Source organism: Hyperoodon ampullatus, assembly GCF_949752795.1.
Source record: "Hyperoodon ampullatus genome assembly, chromosome: 1".
NCBI classification, from domain to species: domain Eukaryota; kingdom Metazoa; phylum Chordata; class Mammalia; order Artiodactyla; family Ziphiidae; genus Hyperoodon; species Hyperoodon ampullatus.
The window spans coordinates 197,755,719-197,771,351 of record NC_136914.1 but is presented as its reverse complement, the minus strand read 5'-3'; the positions used below and the strand labels follow the sequence as shown (position 1 = coordinate 197,771,351).

The 15,633-nt window shown below is 36.7% G+C and overlaps 1 protein-coding gene across 1 annotated transcript in view; it reads left to right on the top strand.

Moving 5' to 3' along the window:
- Positions 1 to 15,633, top strand: part of TM9SF3 (transmembrane 9 superfamily member 3) — a gene marked incomplete at both ends in the record, with an annotated part of 72,056 nt that overhangs the window by 47,003 nt on the left and 9,420 nt on the right. The window contains 5 exons of the mRNA XM_079698895.1: positions 6,847 to 6,986; positions 9,788 to 9,856; positions 12,640 to 12,786; positions 13,264 to 13,347; positions 13,474 to 13,550. Of these exons, the coding sequence (XP_079555021.1) occupies positions 6,847 to 6,986; positions 9,788 to 9,856; positions 12,640 to 12,786; positions 13,264 to 13,347; positions 13,474 to 13,550 (517 nt within the window). The remainder of the gene's footprint in view (positions 1 to 6,846; positions 6,987 to 9,787; positions 9,857 to 12,639; positions 12,787 to 13,263; positions 13,348 to 13,473; positions 13,551 to 15,633) is intronic.

The window sequence follows — 15,633 nt, the reverse complement described above, 5'->3', positions numbered from 1 at the left end:
GCAGGCTCAGTAGCTGTGGCTCTTGGGCTGTAGAGCTCAGGCTCAGTAGTTGTGGCGCACAGGCTTAGTTGCTCCGCAGCATGTGGGATCTTCCCAGACCAGGGCTCGAACCCGTGTCCCTACATTGGTAGGCGGATTCTCAACCACTGCACCACCAGGGAAGTCCAAGAGTATCTTTTGAAGAGTAAAAGTTATTAATTTTGAAGTCCAGTTTATTGATTTTTTCCTTTTATGATTTGTGCTTTTCTGTCCTTTTTAAGAAATCTTTTGCCAAATCAAAGATCAGTAAGTTTTCCTCATATGTTTTCTTCTAGAAATTTTATAGTTTTAGCTGTGAAATATAGGTCTATGATCCATTTGTAGTTAATTTTATATATTGTATGAGTTAAGGGTCAAGGGGTTTTGTTTTGTTTTGCTTATGGCTATTCATTTGTTCTAGCACCATTTGTTGAAAAGGTTACCCGTTCTCCACTGAATTCCCTTAGCACTTTTATTGATAGTCAATTGACCACGTATCTATGTGGATCTGTTTCTGAACTTTTTTTTCTGTTGCATTGATTAATTTGTTTTTTGGGGTTTTTTGATGCCAATATCACACTGTCTTGATTATTGTAGCTTTACAATAAGTCTTGAAATCAATTCTTTTTCAGAGTTGTTTTGGATTTTTTAGGTTCTTTGCATTTGCATGTTAAGTTTAGAATCGGCTTGTCAATTTCTACAAAAAACCCTGAGGTTTTGATTAGGATTGCATTAAACCTATGGATCAGTTTGGGAAGAATTCACATCTTAACATTATATTAAGTCTTTTGATTAATGAACACAGTATATCTCTTGACTTATTTAGGTGTCTTTACTTTTTCTTTGTAATGTTTTATAGATTTTAATATTTAGGTTTTATACAGCTTTTATTGAAATTACTCCTAAGTATTTCATATTTTTTATGCTATTTGTAAATGGTATTTTTTAAATTAAAAATTCTGATTGCTCGTTGCTAGTGTATAGAAAAACAGTTGATTTTTGCATGCTGGCTTTGCATCCTGCACCTTTGCTAAACTCACTTATTAGTTCTAATTTCTTTTTTGTAGATTCCTGAAGATTTTTTTACATAGATTGTCATGTTGTCTGAGAATAAAGACAATTTTATTTCTACCTTTCTAATCTGTATGCCTTTTATTTCTTTTTCTTGCCTTATTGCACTGGCTAGAACCTCCAGTACAATGTTGAATAGAAGAGGTGAGAGCAGACTTCTTCTCTTGTTCCCAATCTTAGGGGGAAAGTATTCAGTCTTGTGCCATCAAGAAATATTACATGTAGTTTTTTCATAGATGTCCTTAATCAAGTTGATGAAGTTCCCCTCTATTCCTAGTTTGCTGAGTTTGTTTTATTGTGAAGGGAGGTTGGCTCTTGCAATGATTTTTTCTGCATCTTTTGAGATGATCTATGATTTTTCTTTTTTTAGTCTGATAATATGGTGAACTGCATTGATTGATTATTAAATCTTAAACCAATCTTGCATTCCTTTGATAAACCTCAATTTGTTGTGATGTATTATCCATTTTATATATAACTGGATTCCATTTGCTAAAATTTGTTGCTTATTGTTTTGAAGCTATATTTATGAGAGATATTGATCTGCAATTTTCTTATAATGTCTTTTTTATGGTTTTGGTACCAGGATAATGCTAGCATTATAGAATAAGTTTTTAACTTCAAACCCAGTGTTTCTTCTGTTACAGTATTGAAGTTACCCAAGAAACAGAATGGGGAGTTATTAATTAGCATGTTGAAAATATCTATTAAATAGATAGGCTTCTTATAAGCATTTGTGTTTAAGGTGGCAATGTCCTGATTGTTAGGTTGATTATTGTCGACATGCTTAAATTGAAGCTAAATAATTTTTATATAGACATAAAGGCATAAAATGTATAAGGTAGAAAAGGAGTCATAAAAATTGCCTACTCTGAGCAAGTGCCAAGGAAATGCCTAAACATAATGACTGACAAGATGATATATTTTCTGAGAATCACCTTACCTATAAGCAGTTACTGTCTGTCATCCTCAGTAAAATTTATATCCTTTAGTAGTCCATAATAGCCTATCTTAGGCTGCCTTTTCTCTTTCCATTCCACTCACACCACAGATTTCCTTAGAAGGCCAGTCTGGAAATAAAGATAGAATAATAGTCACATTCTTAGTCTGTGACTGAGGTTGAGAATAGTTGAACAGTTGGTACATCTCTGGGGTATTAAGCAGTGATAGGCAGTACTTGTTTCTATCTTGTTCTCATTGTAGCTAGGGGAGGCCCTCAACCTGGAGTTAGTCCTTCCTTCCCCCGTCCCTGTTTTCACTTTTCATTGGTCCATGAACAGAAGCTAGGAAGCTCTAGGGGTGGGCCCTATATTAGTTTGAGTTCCAGGATTTTCACCAGTGTATTAGACTAATGGTTTTTTAACTCTTAGTTGTTAAATTTCATTTTAAATGAAAGCTTAATGCAGAAGCCCAATAAAGAAAACAGATACAAGCTTGATTCTGTTAGTATAAATAAATTTTGCAAATTTAGTTTTTTTAGCATTCTAAATTTAATGAGAGCAATAAAGTTGTGATGAATGCAGATTTAATACCAAGGGGTATAGGTAACATTCTTCTTCAGTAACCAGTTTGTTTGGTTGAATATCAGTATTGAGAAAAATCCTGACTTCCCGGATAATTTAGTTCCATGTGACTTTTTTTTTTTTTTTTAATAGCTTGCCTTGCAGTCTCAGAGTATTTTTCAAGTAAACTCATCTAGAACTTGGACATAAAGGAGTAGGAAATTGGTTTCACAGTTCAGTCACTAACAGTTTCTAACAAACTGCTCACATTTTTTTATCATGCATTAAAAAGTCAGGAAAAGGGGAAAAAATTAAATGCCAAACAGTTGATATTGTCTTGATGAGACCGTTTATAGTTTCCTTTGTTTACTGCTGTTATGCTTTGATTAAGCACACAAGGCAAGATAGCCCTCATTTCACCTGCCACTTAATTGCTTGTGACATGCATGTGCTGTAGTGCATTTGCTTGTAAAGCTTTTAGTGAGCAAATATGTGCAGGCCTGAATTGGGTCGGGGTGGAGGATGGGGAGGGAGAACAAAAGACCAGTGTAGCATTACAAGCCTTCCTAATCAATGACATGTTTACTAGGAGTCCAAATATATACACAGAGATAGCAGGAGAAACTTTATTCTGAGGTTTGCATGAAAATGAGTTAACATGATTGTGGTATCTCCAGTTATTAATATTTGGCATAGAACTAATTTGAGTGTATATATTTTTATTACACTTAAAAATGTTATTTTTAAAAAACTATTTTCAAAAGGATATTCAGGGCTTCCCTGGTCGTGCAGTGGTTGGGAGTCCGCCTGCTGATGCAGGAGACGTGGGTTTGTGCCCCGGTCTGGGAGGATCCCGCGTGCCGCGGAGCGGCTGGGCCCGTGGGCCGTGGGCGCTGGGCCTGCGCCTCCGGAGCCTGTGCTCCACAGTGGGAGAGGCCGCAACGGTGAGAGGCCCGCATACGGAAAAAAAAAAAAAGGATATTCAAATCAAATGCTTGTGGAATTCCTGAAACTCTTCAGCAGGACCTGAGGTTCTGTGGAACAGTTTGAAGACCACTCTGCTAGACCATTGTCATTCCACATAGGAATGTTTTCTCCAGCTTCTCTTCAATCCTTATTTGAAATTAGAATTCTGGTAAAATAAGGAGAAAATACATAGGTCTCTATCACAGTGTGTTAGTATTTATGAGTTTTGTATGCTTAATGATAGCAAAATAATAATTTAAAAAGCAGTCAACAATGAATAACAAAAATTGAGACAGAATTCACCCCCCATATATGAGGTATGTATAATTCACAATGTATCGTAGTATTTAAAATATCTTTAAAATGTCTGCTTATTTTTTATGTTTCACATATTCTTGTTACTTATATGGGCAAAAATTCATATTATTATTATTATTATTTATGTATTTTTTTTTGCGGTACGTGGGCCTCTCACTGTTATGGCCTCTCCCGTTGCGGAGCACAGGCTCCGGACGCGCAGGCTCAGCGGCCATGGCTCACGGGCCCAGCCGCTCCGCGGCACATGGAATCCTCCCAGACCGGGGCACGAACCTCGTCCCCTGCATCGGCAGGTGGACTCTCAACCACTGCGCCACCAGGGAAGCCCCAAAATTCATATTATTAACAGGTCTAAACTGAGACACCAATGATTTGCATTCCTAAGTCTGAGCTTTAAAATGGAATTTCAGAACTCTCTTAACTCTCATACATTTATACAAGTTTTACCTGAAATGAAGATGATAATACTCTTTGGCTTGTTTAACACACACAAGCACACATAAGGATATAATGAAGATGTAGAGTCAGTTTCTTCACAGTTTTCATTCAGCTTTTCTCTCACTTTTACTTTTTTTTCCCATCAAGGTCCATTTTATTGAGTTTTTTCTTAATTTAATTTAATTTTTTTAATATACAGCAGGTTCTTATTAGTCATCAATTTTATACACATCAGTTGTATACATGTCAATCCCAATCGCCCAGTTCAGCACACCACCATCCCCACCCGCCCCGTGGCTTTCCCCCCTTGGTGTCCACACATTTGTTTTCTACATGTGTGTCTCAACTTCTGCCCTGGAAACCGGTTCATCTGTACCATTTTTCTAGGTTCCACATACATGCGTTAATATACGATATAAGTTTTTCTCTTTCTGACTTACTTCACTCTGTATGACAGTCTCTAGATCCATCTACGTCTCCACAAATGACTCAATTTCGTTCCTTTTTATGGCTGAGTAATATTCCATTGTATATATGCACCACAACTTCTTTTTTTTAATTAATTTATTTATTTTATATTTATTTTTGGCTGCGTTGGGTCTTTGTTGCTGCACACGGGCTTTCTCTAGTTGTGGCGAGAGGAGGCTACTCTTTGTTGCAGTGCATGGGTTTCTCATTGTGGTGGCTTCTCTTGTTGCAGAGCACTGGCTCTAGGCATGCGGGCTTCAGTAGTTGCAGCACATGGGCTCAGTAGTTGTGGCTCGCGGGCTCTAGAGCGCAGGCTCAGTAGTTGTGGCGCACGGGCTTAGTTGCTCCGCGGCATGTGGGATCTTCCCAGACCAGGGCTCGAACCCGTGTCCCCTGCATTGGCAGGCGGATTCTTAACCACTGCGCCAGCAGGGAAGTCCCTGTACCACAACTTCTTTATTCGTCTGTTGATGAGCGTTTAGGTTGCTTCCATGACCTGGCTATTGTAAATAGTGCTGCAATGAACATTGGGGTGCATGTGTCTTTTTTTTTTTTTTTTTTTTGCCGTATGCGGGGCTCTCACTGTTGTGGCCCCTCCCGTTGCGGAGCACAGGCTCCGGACGCGCAGGCTCAGCGGCCATGGCTCACGGGCCCAGCCGCTCCGCGGCATGTGGGATCTTCCCGGACCGGAGCACAAACCCGTGTACCCTGCATCCGCAGGCGGACTCTCAACCACTGTGCCACCAGGGAAGCCCGCATGAGTCTTTTTTGAATTATGGTTTTCTCTGGGTGTATGCCCAGTAGTGGGATTGCTGGATCATATGGTAATTCTATTTTTAGTTTTTTAAGGAACCTCCATACCGTTCTCCATAGTGGCTGTGTCAATTTACATTCCCACCAACAGTGCAAGAGGGTTCCCTTTTCTCCACACCCTCTCCAGCATTTGTTGTTTGTAGATTTTCTGATGTTGCCTATTCTAACTGGTGTGAGGTGATACCTCACTGTAGTTTTGATTTGCATTTCTCTAATAATTAGTGATGTTGAGCAGCTTTTCATGTGCTTCTTGGCCATCTGTATGTCTTCTTTGGAGAAATGTCTATCAAGGTCTTCTGCCCATGTTTGGATTAGGTTGTTTGTTTCTTTACTATTGAGCTGCATCTCACTTTTACTTTTGATTTATTAGAACCCCAAAATGTATAATTGAAAGAGATTTTAGAGGTGATTCAGTCCTATTCCAGTTTTAGAAGTTCAGAGTGAAATAATCCTAACCAGATGCTGGCTGGAAAAGAGCTTGAGTGTGTCTCCTTGAGTGTACAGATTTATATAAAGAAAAAAAATCACAAAAATAAATTTATTTATTTATTAACTAACCAGTTTGGTTCTAGAATCTCTGTGTGGTCTTCCCTGTAACTTTAGACTTTGAATTACTAATTGGCAGAAAAATACTCATATTATTTTAGTAATACACATATGTACATAAATAGTGATATTCTTCTGTTTTTAAGATCCTAAGGCGCTGTAGAATAGAAATGAGCAGACAGATTGAGACAGGCAGATCTGAATTGAAATCTTAGTTCAGCCACCTACTAACTTTGTGATCATGGGAAGTTACTTAGCCTCTCTAAGTCTCATTTTCTTCATCTGTAAAGTAGAAAAATAACATTTATAAAAGTCCTTGTGCGTATTAGGAGCTCAGTGAAGTGTAGGCAAGTAAATAAGTTGGTTATAATGATACAAGATAAAGGATATGTTAAAAGCATGACAGCTGAAAGTGAAAGGAGAGGGAAAAGGACTGTAGTAGGGACAGTATGGAAGAATAGGAAAAATTGGGAACTACAGTAGATAGGAAACAGTTCAACTTGTATTTAGTTTAATTCTAATATTTTAAATCACATTCTTTTCCTATTGCCATTAGTATATATTCTGCACAATTTTAACCCATATTGAACTTAAACATTTTCTCTTGTGATCAAATTGTATTTAAATTTTTAAGTGTCGTTTTTACCTGTTTTTATTAGTGCTGTTGTTCTCTGAGTAATCACACATATTTTAATTTAATTTACAGGTGGCCGTTTGTTGCATCTGTTTTTTTGTTATCCTTCCTCTAAATCTTGTTGGTACAATACTTGGCCGAAATCTGTCAGGTCAACCGAACTTTCCGTGTCGTGTCAATGCCGTGCCTCGTCCCATACCGGAGAAAAAATGGTAAAGAGAATGCTAAATTTTATGTGATTGCTTCTCACAATATATAAATTCCTAAGGCTATTATGTATACATAATTTTTAGAATTGGCATGTATTTATAAGTTTAAACTTAAGAATTTGTCCTTTTACTTTTTCCTTCAATTTATATTGCTGGGAGTAGTAATAAATGATATGCTTATTTCACTTTTTTGAATATTGGTGCCATTTACAGAGAAATCAAATGCTTTGGTAAGTACACTAGTGCACAGAGGTGGGTGGGACCTAAAGCGGCAGCCATTGTATAACTGCAGTCTATAAACCAGATTTGACCTGCTGCCTGTTTTTATAAATAATATTTTGTTGGAATATAGCCATGCCTGTTTTTGACATATTGTCTGTGACTGCTTTTATAGGGTGGCATCAAAGTTGAGTAGGTATGACAGAGACCATATCACCTGCAAAACCTGAAACACTTACTGTCTGAACCTTTACAGAAAAAGATTGCCAACCCCTGGCTTCTAATTTCACTTTCCTTTCCAGATATTTTATTATTCGAAACAACATTGACTTACAGCCATAGATTTTGTATCAATTGAGAGAGGAATTAGTATTGAGACCAATTATAATTTACTGACCTATGTTCTTTACCTTCACTTCTGGGATAGTATCGAGTCTCTCAAATACATTTTTCACATTTTATGCACAAAATGTATTTTTGAGGATCTCCCATAATTCAAGATTTAATCCTGACAAAGGATGACAGGTATTTCTGTTTAACAGCTAAAGCGATTCTTCTATTGCAATAGTGTAAGCATAGTTTATAGTTCATTTGACCATTCAGCTTTGAAATAGTGATTCTTGATGGATTTTTAACTTGAGATGGTTTGTATTTTTTCAACTTTTGGACATAAAATGAGATGTTACTAATATGTTTATATTTCTAATTTTCATAATTAAAATTTGAACAAAATGTGGACTCATTATGTTTTGCCTTTTAAGATTAGTAAATTGAGGACTTCCGCAGCAGTCCAGTGGTTAAGACTCCACCCTTCCACTGCAAGGGGTGCGGGTTCGATCCCTAGTGAGGGAACTAAGATCCCACGTGCTGCATGGCACAGCCAAAAAAAAAAAAATGAAATTAGTAAATTGAACGTTTTAGTGCTGATTTATGCTATTCTGCATTCTTTATGTTCCTAATTCTTACTTGCAGACATACATAGAACAGTCTTACTGTACACTGTTTTTATTCCCCATCTCATAAGAATAGCTATACGGTAGACTCTACATACTCATAATAAGGGATATATATTGAAAAGCCTCCACTCCTAGATATTTTGCTATATTGTAAGTATAACTTATGTTTAAGTACTTATATAGTCTTTTGTAGACTTGGAGGTATGTAGACCTTTGCAGAAGTAGAGGCTGAATAAAATAGCCCCATAGTGTAAAGGAGAGTGATCTGTTCTAGTCTGTGGAATTGTCCGTGTTCTTTTTCTCTTAGATTGGTGCTTATGAGAACTTTTGTAGTCTGTTTTTTAAAGTTAGTTTTATCTTCAAATCAAGATTAGACTGTTAAGGCCCATTGATATCCTAATGTTTGTTCCTTTACCCATTACTGGGGAGGATAAGGTTAAAGGAAAAGCATAGATATCACAAAAGTTCCTCTGGGTCACTAGGGCTGGTGAAGGAGAGGAAGGAGCAACACACCACCTTGCTAATAACCATGGGTCATATTTAGGTGTAGGAAGGCTCACGTGTCTCTTCATTTTCTTTATATGGTTGTATGGGAACCAAAATCTGAATACTAGATCTGGCGGGCATGTCATTTTTAACCTCTGTGGATCTTGGCTTTCTGTAAAAGGAGGAAAGAAGACTAGACTTTAAAATTAAAGAAAAATATTTTTTCGGCTCTCAAACTCATTTTCTTCTCAGTTTTGTAGTTTGTTCATTTCAGAAATAGTAGTTTACTATCTTTTATGTGCCACATACTGTGCTGGACACTGGGAATACCTAGATGAATAGCTTCTGCCTTCCAGGGTTTATAATCTAGTAAGGTATTTAATTAGACAGTACAGTATAGTGTGGTAAGTGCTGCCATGGAGTTACATTTAAGAGACAGTGGAAGAACCCACCTCTTATTGGGAGGCCCGAGAAAGGCTTTACAGGGCGAACACTTGAGTATCAGTGCTCGCAGGAGAGAACCATGAGACAAGGGAAGGCATTGCAGATGGAGAATTACCGATTGCAATCAGTAAATGTTTGTTGAGTGAATGAATGAGGTTTGAATTTTATTTTTTATTCATTCTTTGACTCCTTTTATAACTCAGAACCCATAATACCTTAATTGTATGATTCATAGGAGAACAAGTTACTGAACCAAGGAAAGCATGAGCAAAGAGATTGGCAAGGCCACAATTTGGGAAACATTATTTCAGATGCAGGGGGGTCTCGAGACTTTTATTTTCTTTCCCTATGGCTTTCTGTAAGGTAAATGACGAAAATTCTTAGAAGTTACTGAAAAGTATAGAACAGGAGCAAATACTCATAGTTTTTCTTGAGTTCTGCCAGTAGCAAGTATTTGTGTTCCACATGTTCTTATCTCGGCCTTTAATGCCAAAAAGAATTTTGACTATAACCTATGGCTAATTTGAAGTCCCCTCTCAGTATTGTGCCTCTTTGAATTTTTGTTTTTCTGTTTACTGGTTTGTTTCTATCCTTTAGATTATTTTTAAGTACCAAGCATCTGATTTCTATTATCAGGGTTTATATAATATAATGTGGAAATCATACTAGAAGTTTACTGTTAATTTTAATATTTTCCAGGTTCATGGAGCCTGCAGTTATTGTTTGCCTGGGAGGAATTTTACCTTTTGGCTCAATCTTTATTGAAATGTAAGTTTTGGCAATGTATTTATGTTTTGGGGGATTTCATTGTAATAAGAAAATTTAGGAGTTAGGACAGGTAAAGAATCATCAGATGGGCAGGCATCTAACAGAGTTAGTTTGTTAAGTCCATGCTTCTAGAAAGGGGTCTGCGTAGTCTATCAAAAGGTGGTTTTCTGCTTTGTTCTCAAATATTCAGGTGAAGCTTATACTGTTTTTGTATTGTGTTCTAGACCTTTCTCACCAAACAGGAGGTCTTAGAAATCAAAGCATGCATGCTAGAGAATGCATGCATGTCAGACCAGCCTTTGATCACCTACATGATATAAGAAATTACTGATTTTTATTTTTAAAATATTTCTAAGGGTCCAGGGAACCAGGTAAACCATTACCTACCAGTTAGTCAAGATCCTGACATCTTTGGATACACATTCATTCCTAGTCTTCTTCCATCAAGGCCCACAGGAGTGCTGGGAATTATGTATGTGTTTGGGGGTGGGAGATATGCCATCTTGTGCCCAGTTACCATGCTTCATATCTGCATCCTTGGTCCCCACTGCAAAATATAAGCATTTCTTTTCTCAGCCTGTGTTCCTATGTTCCTTGATGGGAATGCTCTGGCATTTTAGAAGAGATAGTTCTTTGTATGGGACTTTTTCAAGAACTGCAGTCATACACCTCTGGATAGTGCCCATGAAATGCCAGTCATTGTGACTACTCAAAATTTCCTTACATGTTTCCAGATGCCCCAGTGCTGATTCTCTCCTGTACAGTGGATGCCTCCTTAAGAGGTGTGATTGAATCTGACAGTTGGTTAATTGAAAAAGTTGGCTCATGTAAGGGAATTATTAAAAAAAGATACATACATAACATTTTATTTTAACTTTAAACAACTAAAGGTACATCTTTCACTGATTTTTTTTAAAAATATAGAGCCAAGGTCTTGCCTTTGTACCTAGTTGACGTTTCCATCATTTTTACCTTTGAAATTCATAATGCATCTTCTGTATTTTCCAACCTTTTTAAAGTGGAGCAGGAATGTAAAGACCTGTCTGAAGTATCCTAAGTGCAGAATCCTTCTAGATTTGTACACTTGTCCCCCAGTCTTTTATAGTTGTCTCACCCACGCCCAGTTTTATCACTTTTTTTTAGTGGCTCACCTTATTGAATTTTTCCAAAGTATTCAACATAATTTTCATAGAAATCATAATTCTTTTAGCTATCATGTTTATTTCTTTATGTGACATTTAAATTGTCTAATTACATGAATAAGGACAACTGACATAGATTTGGGCCACTCCTGGTGGTCACCTGCCAGCTGTGGGTATTAGTCGGCACCTCAGAGGGATTGGAGAGCACGTCACTCTAGCTCTTGGTTTAATAAAACCAGTTCGAGAAATTCTTTTGTACTTTCTGACTTGTGTCCTCACCCTGATGTGACTTGCCACTATTTTTTCCTTCCTACCCTGTCCAAGCTACCTTGTGGATCACATCTCTTCCTGTTTTCTCGGGTACTCTGTTCCATTTGGTAGCCACTCTGCTGTATCTTTAACTTCTCCGCTTCGACCACCCTCACACCTATTCTCCTCTTGGTAGCCACAGTGGTCTTTTTAAGGTATCAGTCTGATCATGTCACTTATTTGCTAAAGACTTCTCATTTTCATTGAGGTAAGGTCCAAAACCCATCACATAGTCAATAAAGACCTTCATAATATAGAATCTGGCCCTGTTCTCTTCTCCAGCCTCATCTCTTATCTCTCACAGTTCATTTGAAGTTCTAGCCATACTGAATTACTTTGAGTCTTTCTAAATACAGTGAATTCCTTTTATTTGTGAGCCTTTGCCTTTGCTGTTCCAATGCATGGAACATTCTTCTAGCTCCCCACCCACCATGCCTTATCTGATTCTTCTCACCACCCTTCCCTACCTCCAGAGCCCCACCCAGCCAAACCAGTAAGTTGTCCCTGTTAGGTGCATTGGAGAAGCATTTGTGTGTCATGATTGCCCCTTTGCTAGTTTCCACCGAACTAATCTCCTTCAGAGTAGAGACTTTGTCTTCAGTTCTGTTCTCACTGCTTCTCTGATATGTATAGGGCCTCTGTAAATATCTCTTGAAAGAATGGGTGATGAATAAGGTAACTAACAAGCAGAAGGGAACAAGAAAAAGAAAAGAGGCTAAAAAACCTTTTTTGTTTAACTATGGCTTGTGTAATGGAATTAGAGTAAAGCGTCTTTTTTTGGTATAAAAATCTTAATGCCCTTTCTCTTGTGGTACTGTGAAAATGGCATGAAGCTTCCATGGGCTTTCTTTTCCTAATTATTTTTATTTTCCTAATTTTATACATTATTACTATATCAAACCTTTTTTTAATTTAATAGGGTGTTTTATAAAATATAAAATACATTGTTTATAAAGTGTTGTATCTAGAAAAAAATGAAAGAATGAGGAAATTGACTTTATTTTAAAAATAAGAATTTTTAGCTATTTTCATTTTTCTTTTCCACAATATACTCCTTAAGCTTCTAATTTATTTAGTTTGCTTAGAGATGAATACCCTACCCTACTAATGAGTCTGTTCTTGAAAGATTATCTAAGAAAATATTTTTGAGAGAATTTTAAATAACTTAATGAAAAGGGGGTAAGGGAAACTGTTGGAAGTTACTTGAAAGAAAAATATTGAGATTTAAGTGAGAAAAAAGTGAGAACTAAGATGCAAGTGAGATTTAGCAAGAGCAGTGTGAGCTACATGAATAAAGACTAGAAAACTATGTCTTCGTTGTGTTGTATTTAGGTATTTCATCTTCACATCTTTCTGGGCATATAAGATCTATTATGTCTATGGCTTCATGATGCTGGTGCTGGTCATCCTGTGCATTGTGACCGTCTGTGTGACCATCGTGTGCACATACTTTCTACTAAATGCAGAGGATTATAGGTGGTGAGTACTTATTTCTGGGAAGAACCTCTGGGGACCATAATATTTTAAAATAAGATTCCATTTGAAGTGTATCAAGTGGAGTAAAAGATCTGTATAGAAATTTTCCTCCTTAAGATAGTATAGGGATTTTTTTTTTCAATTATAAAAATGTTGACGATTTTAGAGGAAAAATAATACCAGTCAAAAAAAATTTTTTTGGTATTAATGAGGGTCACTAGTTTAAACACTAGGAGACAGGTCTGAAAAAGGAAATGGTTTATTTAGTGTCATTTATAATAGGAAATTTGACAAAATTTAGGATCTCTCCTTCCAATTCTTAGGCTTTCTCCTCGTTAATATATTTAAATGCCATTGTACATTTATACATGCATTTGTTTTTAAATACACAGAATCTTAAAGGATATTTTTATAAAAGTCTTTGCTTTAAAATCTTTCAGTGCCATCCATTCAAAAGGGTTACTTTTTTTTTTTCTTCAGGCAATGGACAAGTTTCCTCTCTGCTGCATCAACTGCAATTTATGTTTACATGTATTCCTTTTACTACTATTTTTTCAAAACAAAGTAAGTGGAGACATTTTTTCATTTTGTATTTTAGAAGCTAAGTTTGTCATTTAAATACTAGAATTTAGGCCTTATGTCTAAAGTAAAAATGGATATACTATATATAATTTTTTGGTTTTATTTCAGGATGTATGGCTTATTTCAGACATCATTTTACTTTGGATATATGGCGGTATTTAGCACAGCCTTAGGGATAATGTGTGGTAAGTTCTGAACTTCCTGGAACATCATGAGTAAATCTTCGAGTGTTTCTGAATCAGAAAAATACAGTAATTGGAAATTAAGAAACTACTTTCTGTTGTTTGATCAGGAATACCAAAATAAACTCAAGCATCTGATTTCAGTCCTTTTGACTATTCCTCAAAATCTAATTTATTACCTCATTGATTTCTTTTTTACTTTCCTGTTTTTAGTAATTCTGTATAGCACTATTTTTATTTTCCATACCACAATTAGTTTCTTATTCATGTTGAGAATTGTTGTTTTTGTTTGTTTGTTTTTTTAGTTAAGATTCTTTGGAAAAGATTATTATGTAAACAGGTTAAGGTTTGGCTGAATCATTTTTGTTTGGAAGTTTCTGTTCCACTGTTCATGGAGATAGCAGTGTCCAGGAGGCAGCACAGTTGACTGGTTATCAGTACATGCTTGGGTGTCTGTAGACTGGGCTTAAGTTCTGGCTGTGCCATCTGTGGTTCTATACCTTGATCCAGTTCCCCAAGCTCTCCAAGCCTCTGTAAAATGAGGATAATACCACTGTTTCATGGGTCTATCGCAATCTTCCCTTAAATGGAAGAGGTGATAGTTATCGCCATATAATAGAGTCTCTAGTATGTGTGAAATAACTAGAAAATAAAGAAAGAACTTTTGGAAGAAGCATGAAAAATGGAAAAGACATGGACTGAAGAGCCTGAGAGACCTGGATTAAATCTCCATGCTGCCACTCACTGTTTTTTGTGGCCCTGGGAAGGCGTATTAACCTTTCTAAGTCTCATTTTCTAATCTATAAAATGGGCATAGCTTTCAGAGTAGTTATTTGTGATAGTGTCATGTGTGTAAAGCACCAAGTGTAATGCAGGTCTGTTATTAGGTGTTAAGAGATAGCCAGTTACATGGGAGACATGGTGGAGAATTTCTGGGAAGAGCTAGACTTTGGGGGATCAATTAGTCCTGGTTGTGAATCGTATTGCCTCTACTTAATAGCCCTGTTACTGTGGCCAAGTTATTTAACCTTTCTTCCTCAACATTCTCATTTGCAAAACAGTAGTAATACCTACCTTGCAGGGTTGTGATGAGGAGTCAGTGATTGACTGTGGGTAAACATCAGGTGGATGGCAGATGCTCAGTGAGTGCCGGCTGCTGCTGTTACTGGATTGAGGAGGGCCAAGCGTCTTGGGCTGTCCTCTTCTGGGGTTGTGTCTTTGTTTCTGTATATTCTTTGGGTTTCTACACCTTGTGTTTTCACCTCAGAGCAATTTCATGACACTGAGTCCTGGCAGAGGTATCTTAAGGGAAAATGTACAAGCAGCTCACTTTTTTTCTGGTTCAGGTTTTTACCCAATAAATGAGGCTAATTCCCTAGTTACCTCATAGGAATGATGTAAGACTTAAGGACTAATCACTCTGGAGACATTTCCAGATAGTGTATAATTCAGAACTACCCCACACACACACCTTTTTTTTTTTTTTTTTTTTTTTGGTAATTCTACCTTTCGCTATAGGATGGGCAATAGAATAAGGAAAACAGAATGATCTTGTTAAAACCTGGGTCCTGGTATGACATTTTTGGACCTCTTTAGGGTACCAAGATTGCTTTCTTCCTTCATCAGAGGAATCTGTTCTGCAGATTGGTAGTTGCCAGAGATGAAGGTGGTCAAAAGGTCCAAACTTCCAATTATAAGATGAATAACTTCTGGGGATGTAATGTACAGTAAGGTGATGAGATTTAATAATATTGTGTTGTACATTTGTAAGCTGTTAAGAGATTAGTCTTAAAAGTTCTTATCACAAGAAAAAAACCTTTGTAACTGTGAGGTAATGGATGTTAACTAAATTTATTGAGGTGATCATTTTGCAATATATACATATATCAAATCATTATGATGTCCACCTTAAACTAATGTAATGTTACATGATAATTAAATAAAAAAATCTATACTCAGCCATAAAAAAGAATGAAACAATGCCTTTTGCAGCAACATGGATGGACCTAGAGATTATCATACAATGTGAAGTAAGTCAGACAGAGAAAGAAAAATATCACATAATATCACTTACATGTGGAATCTA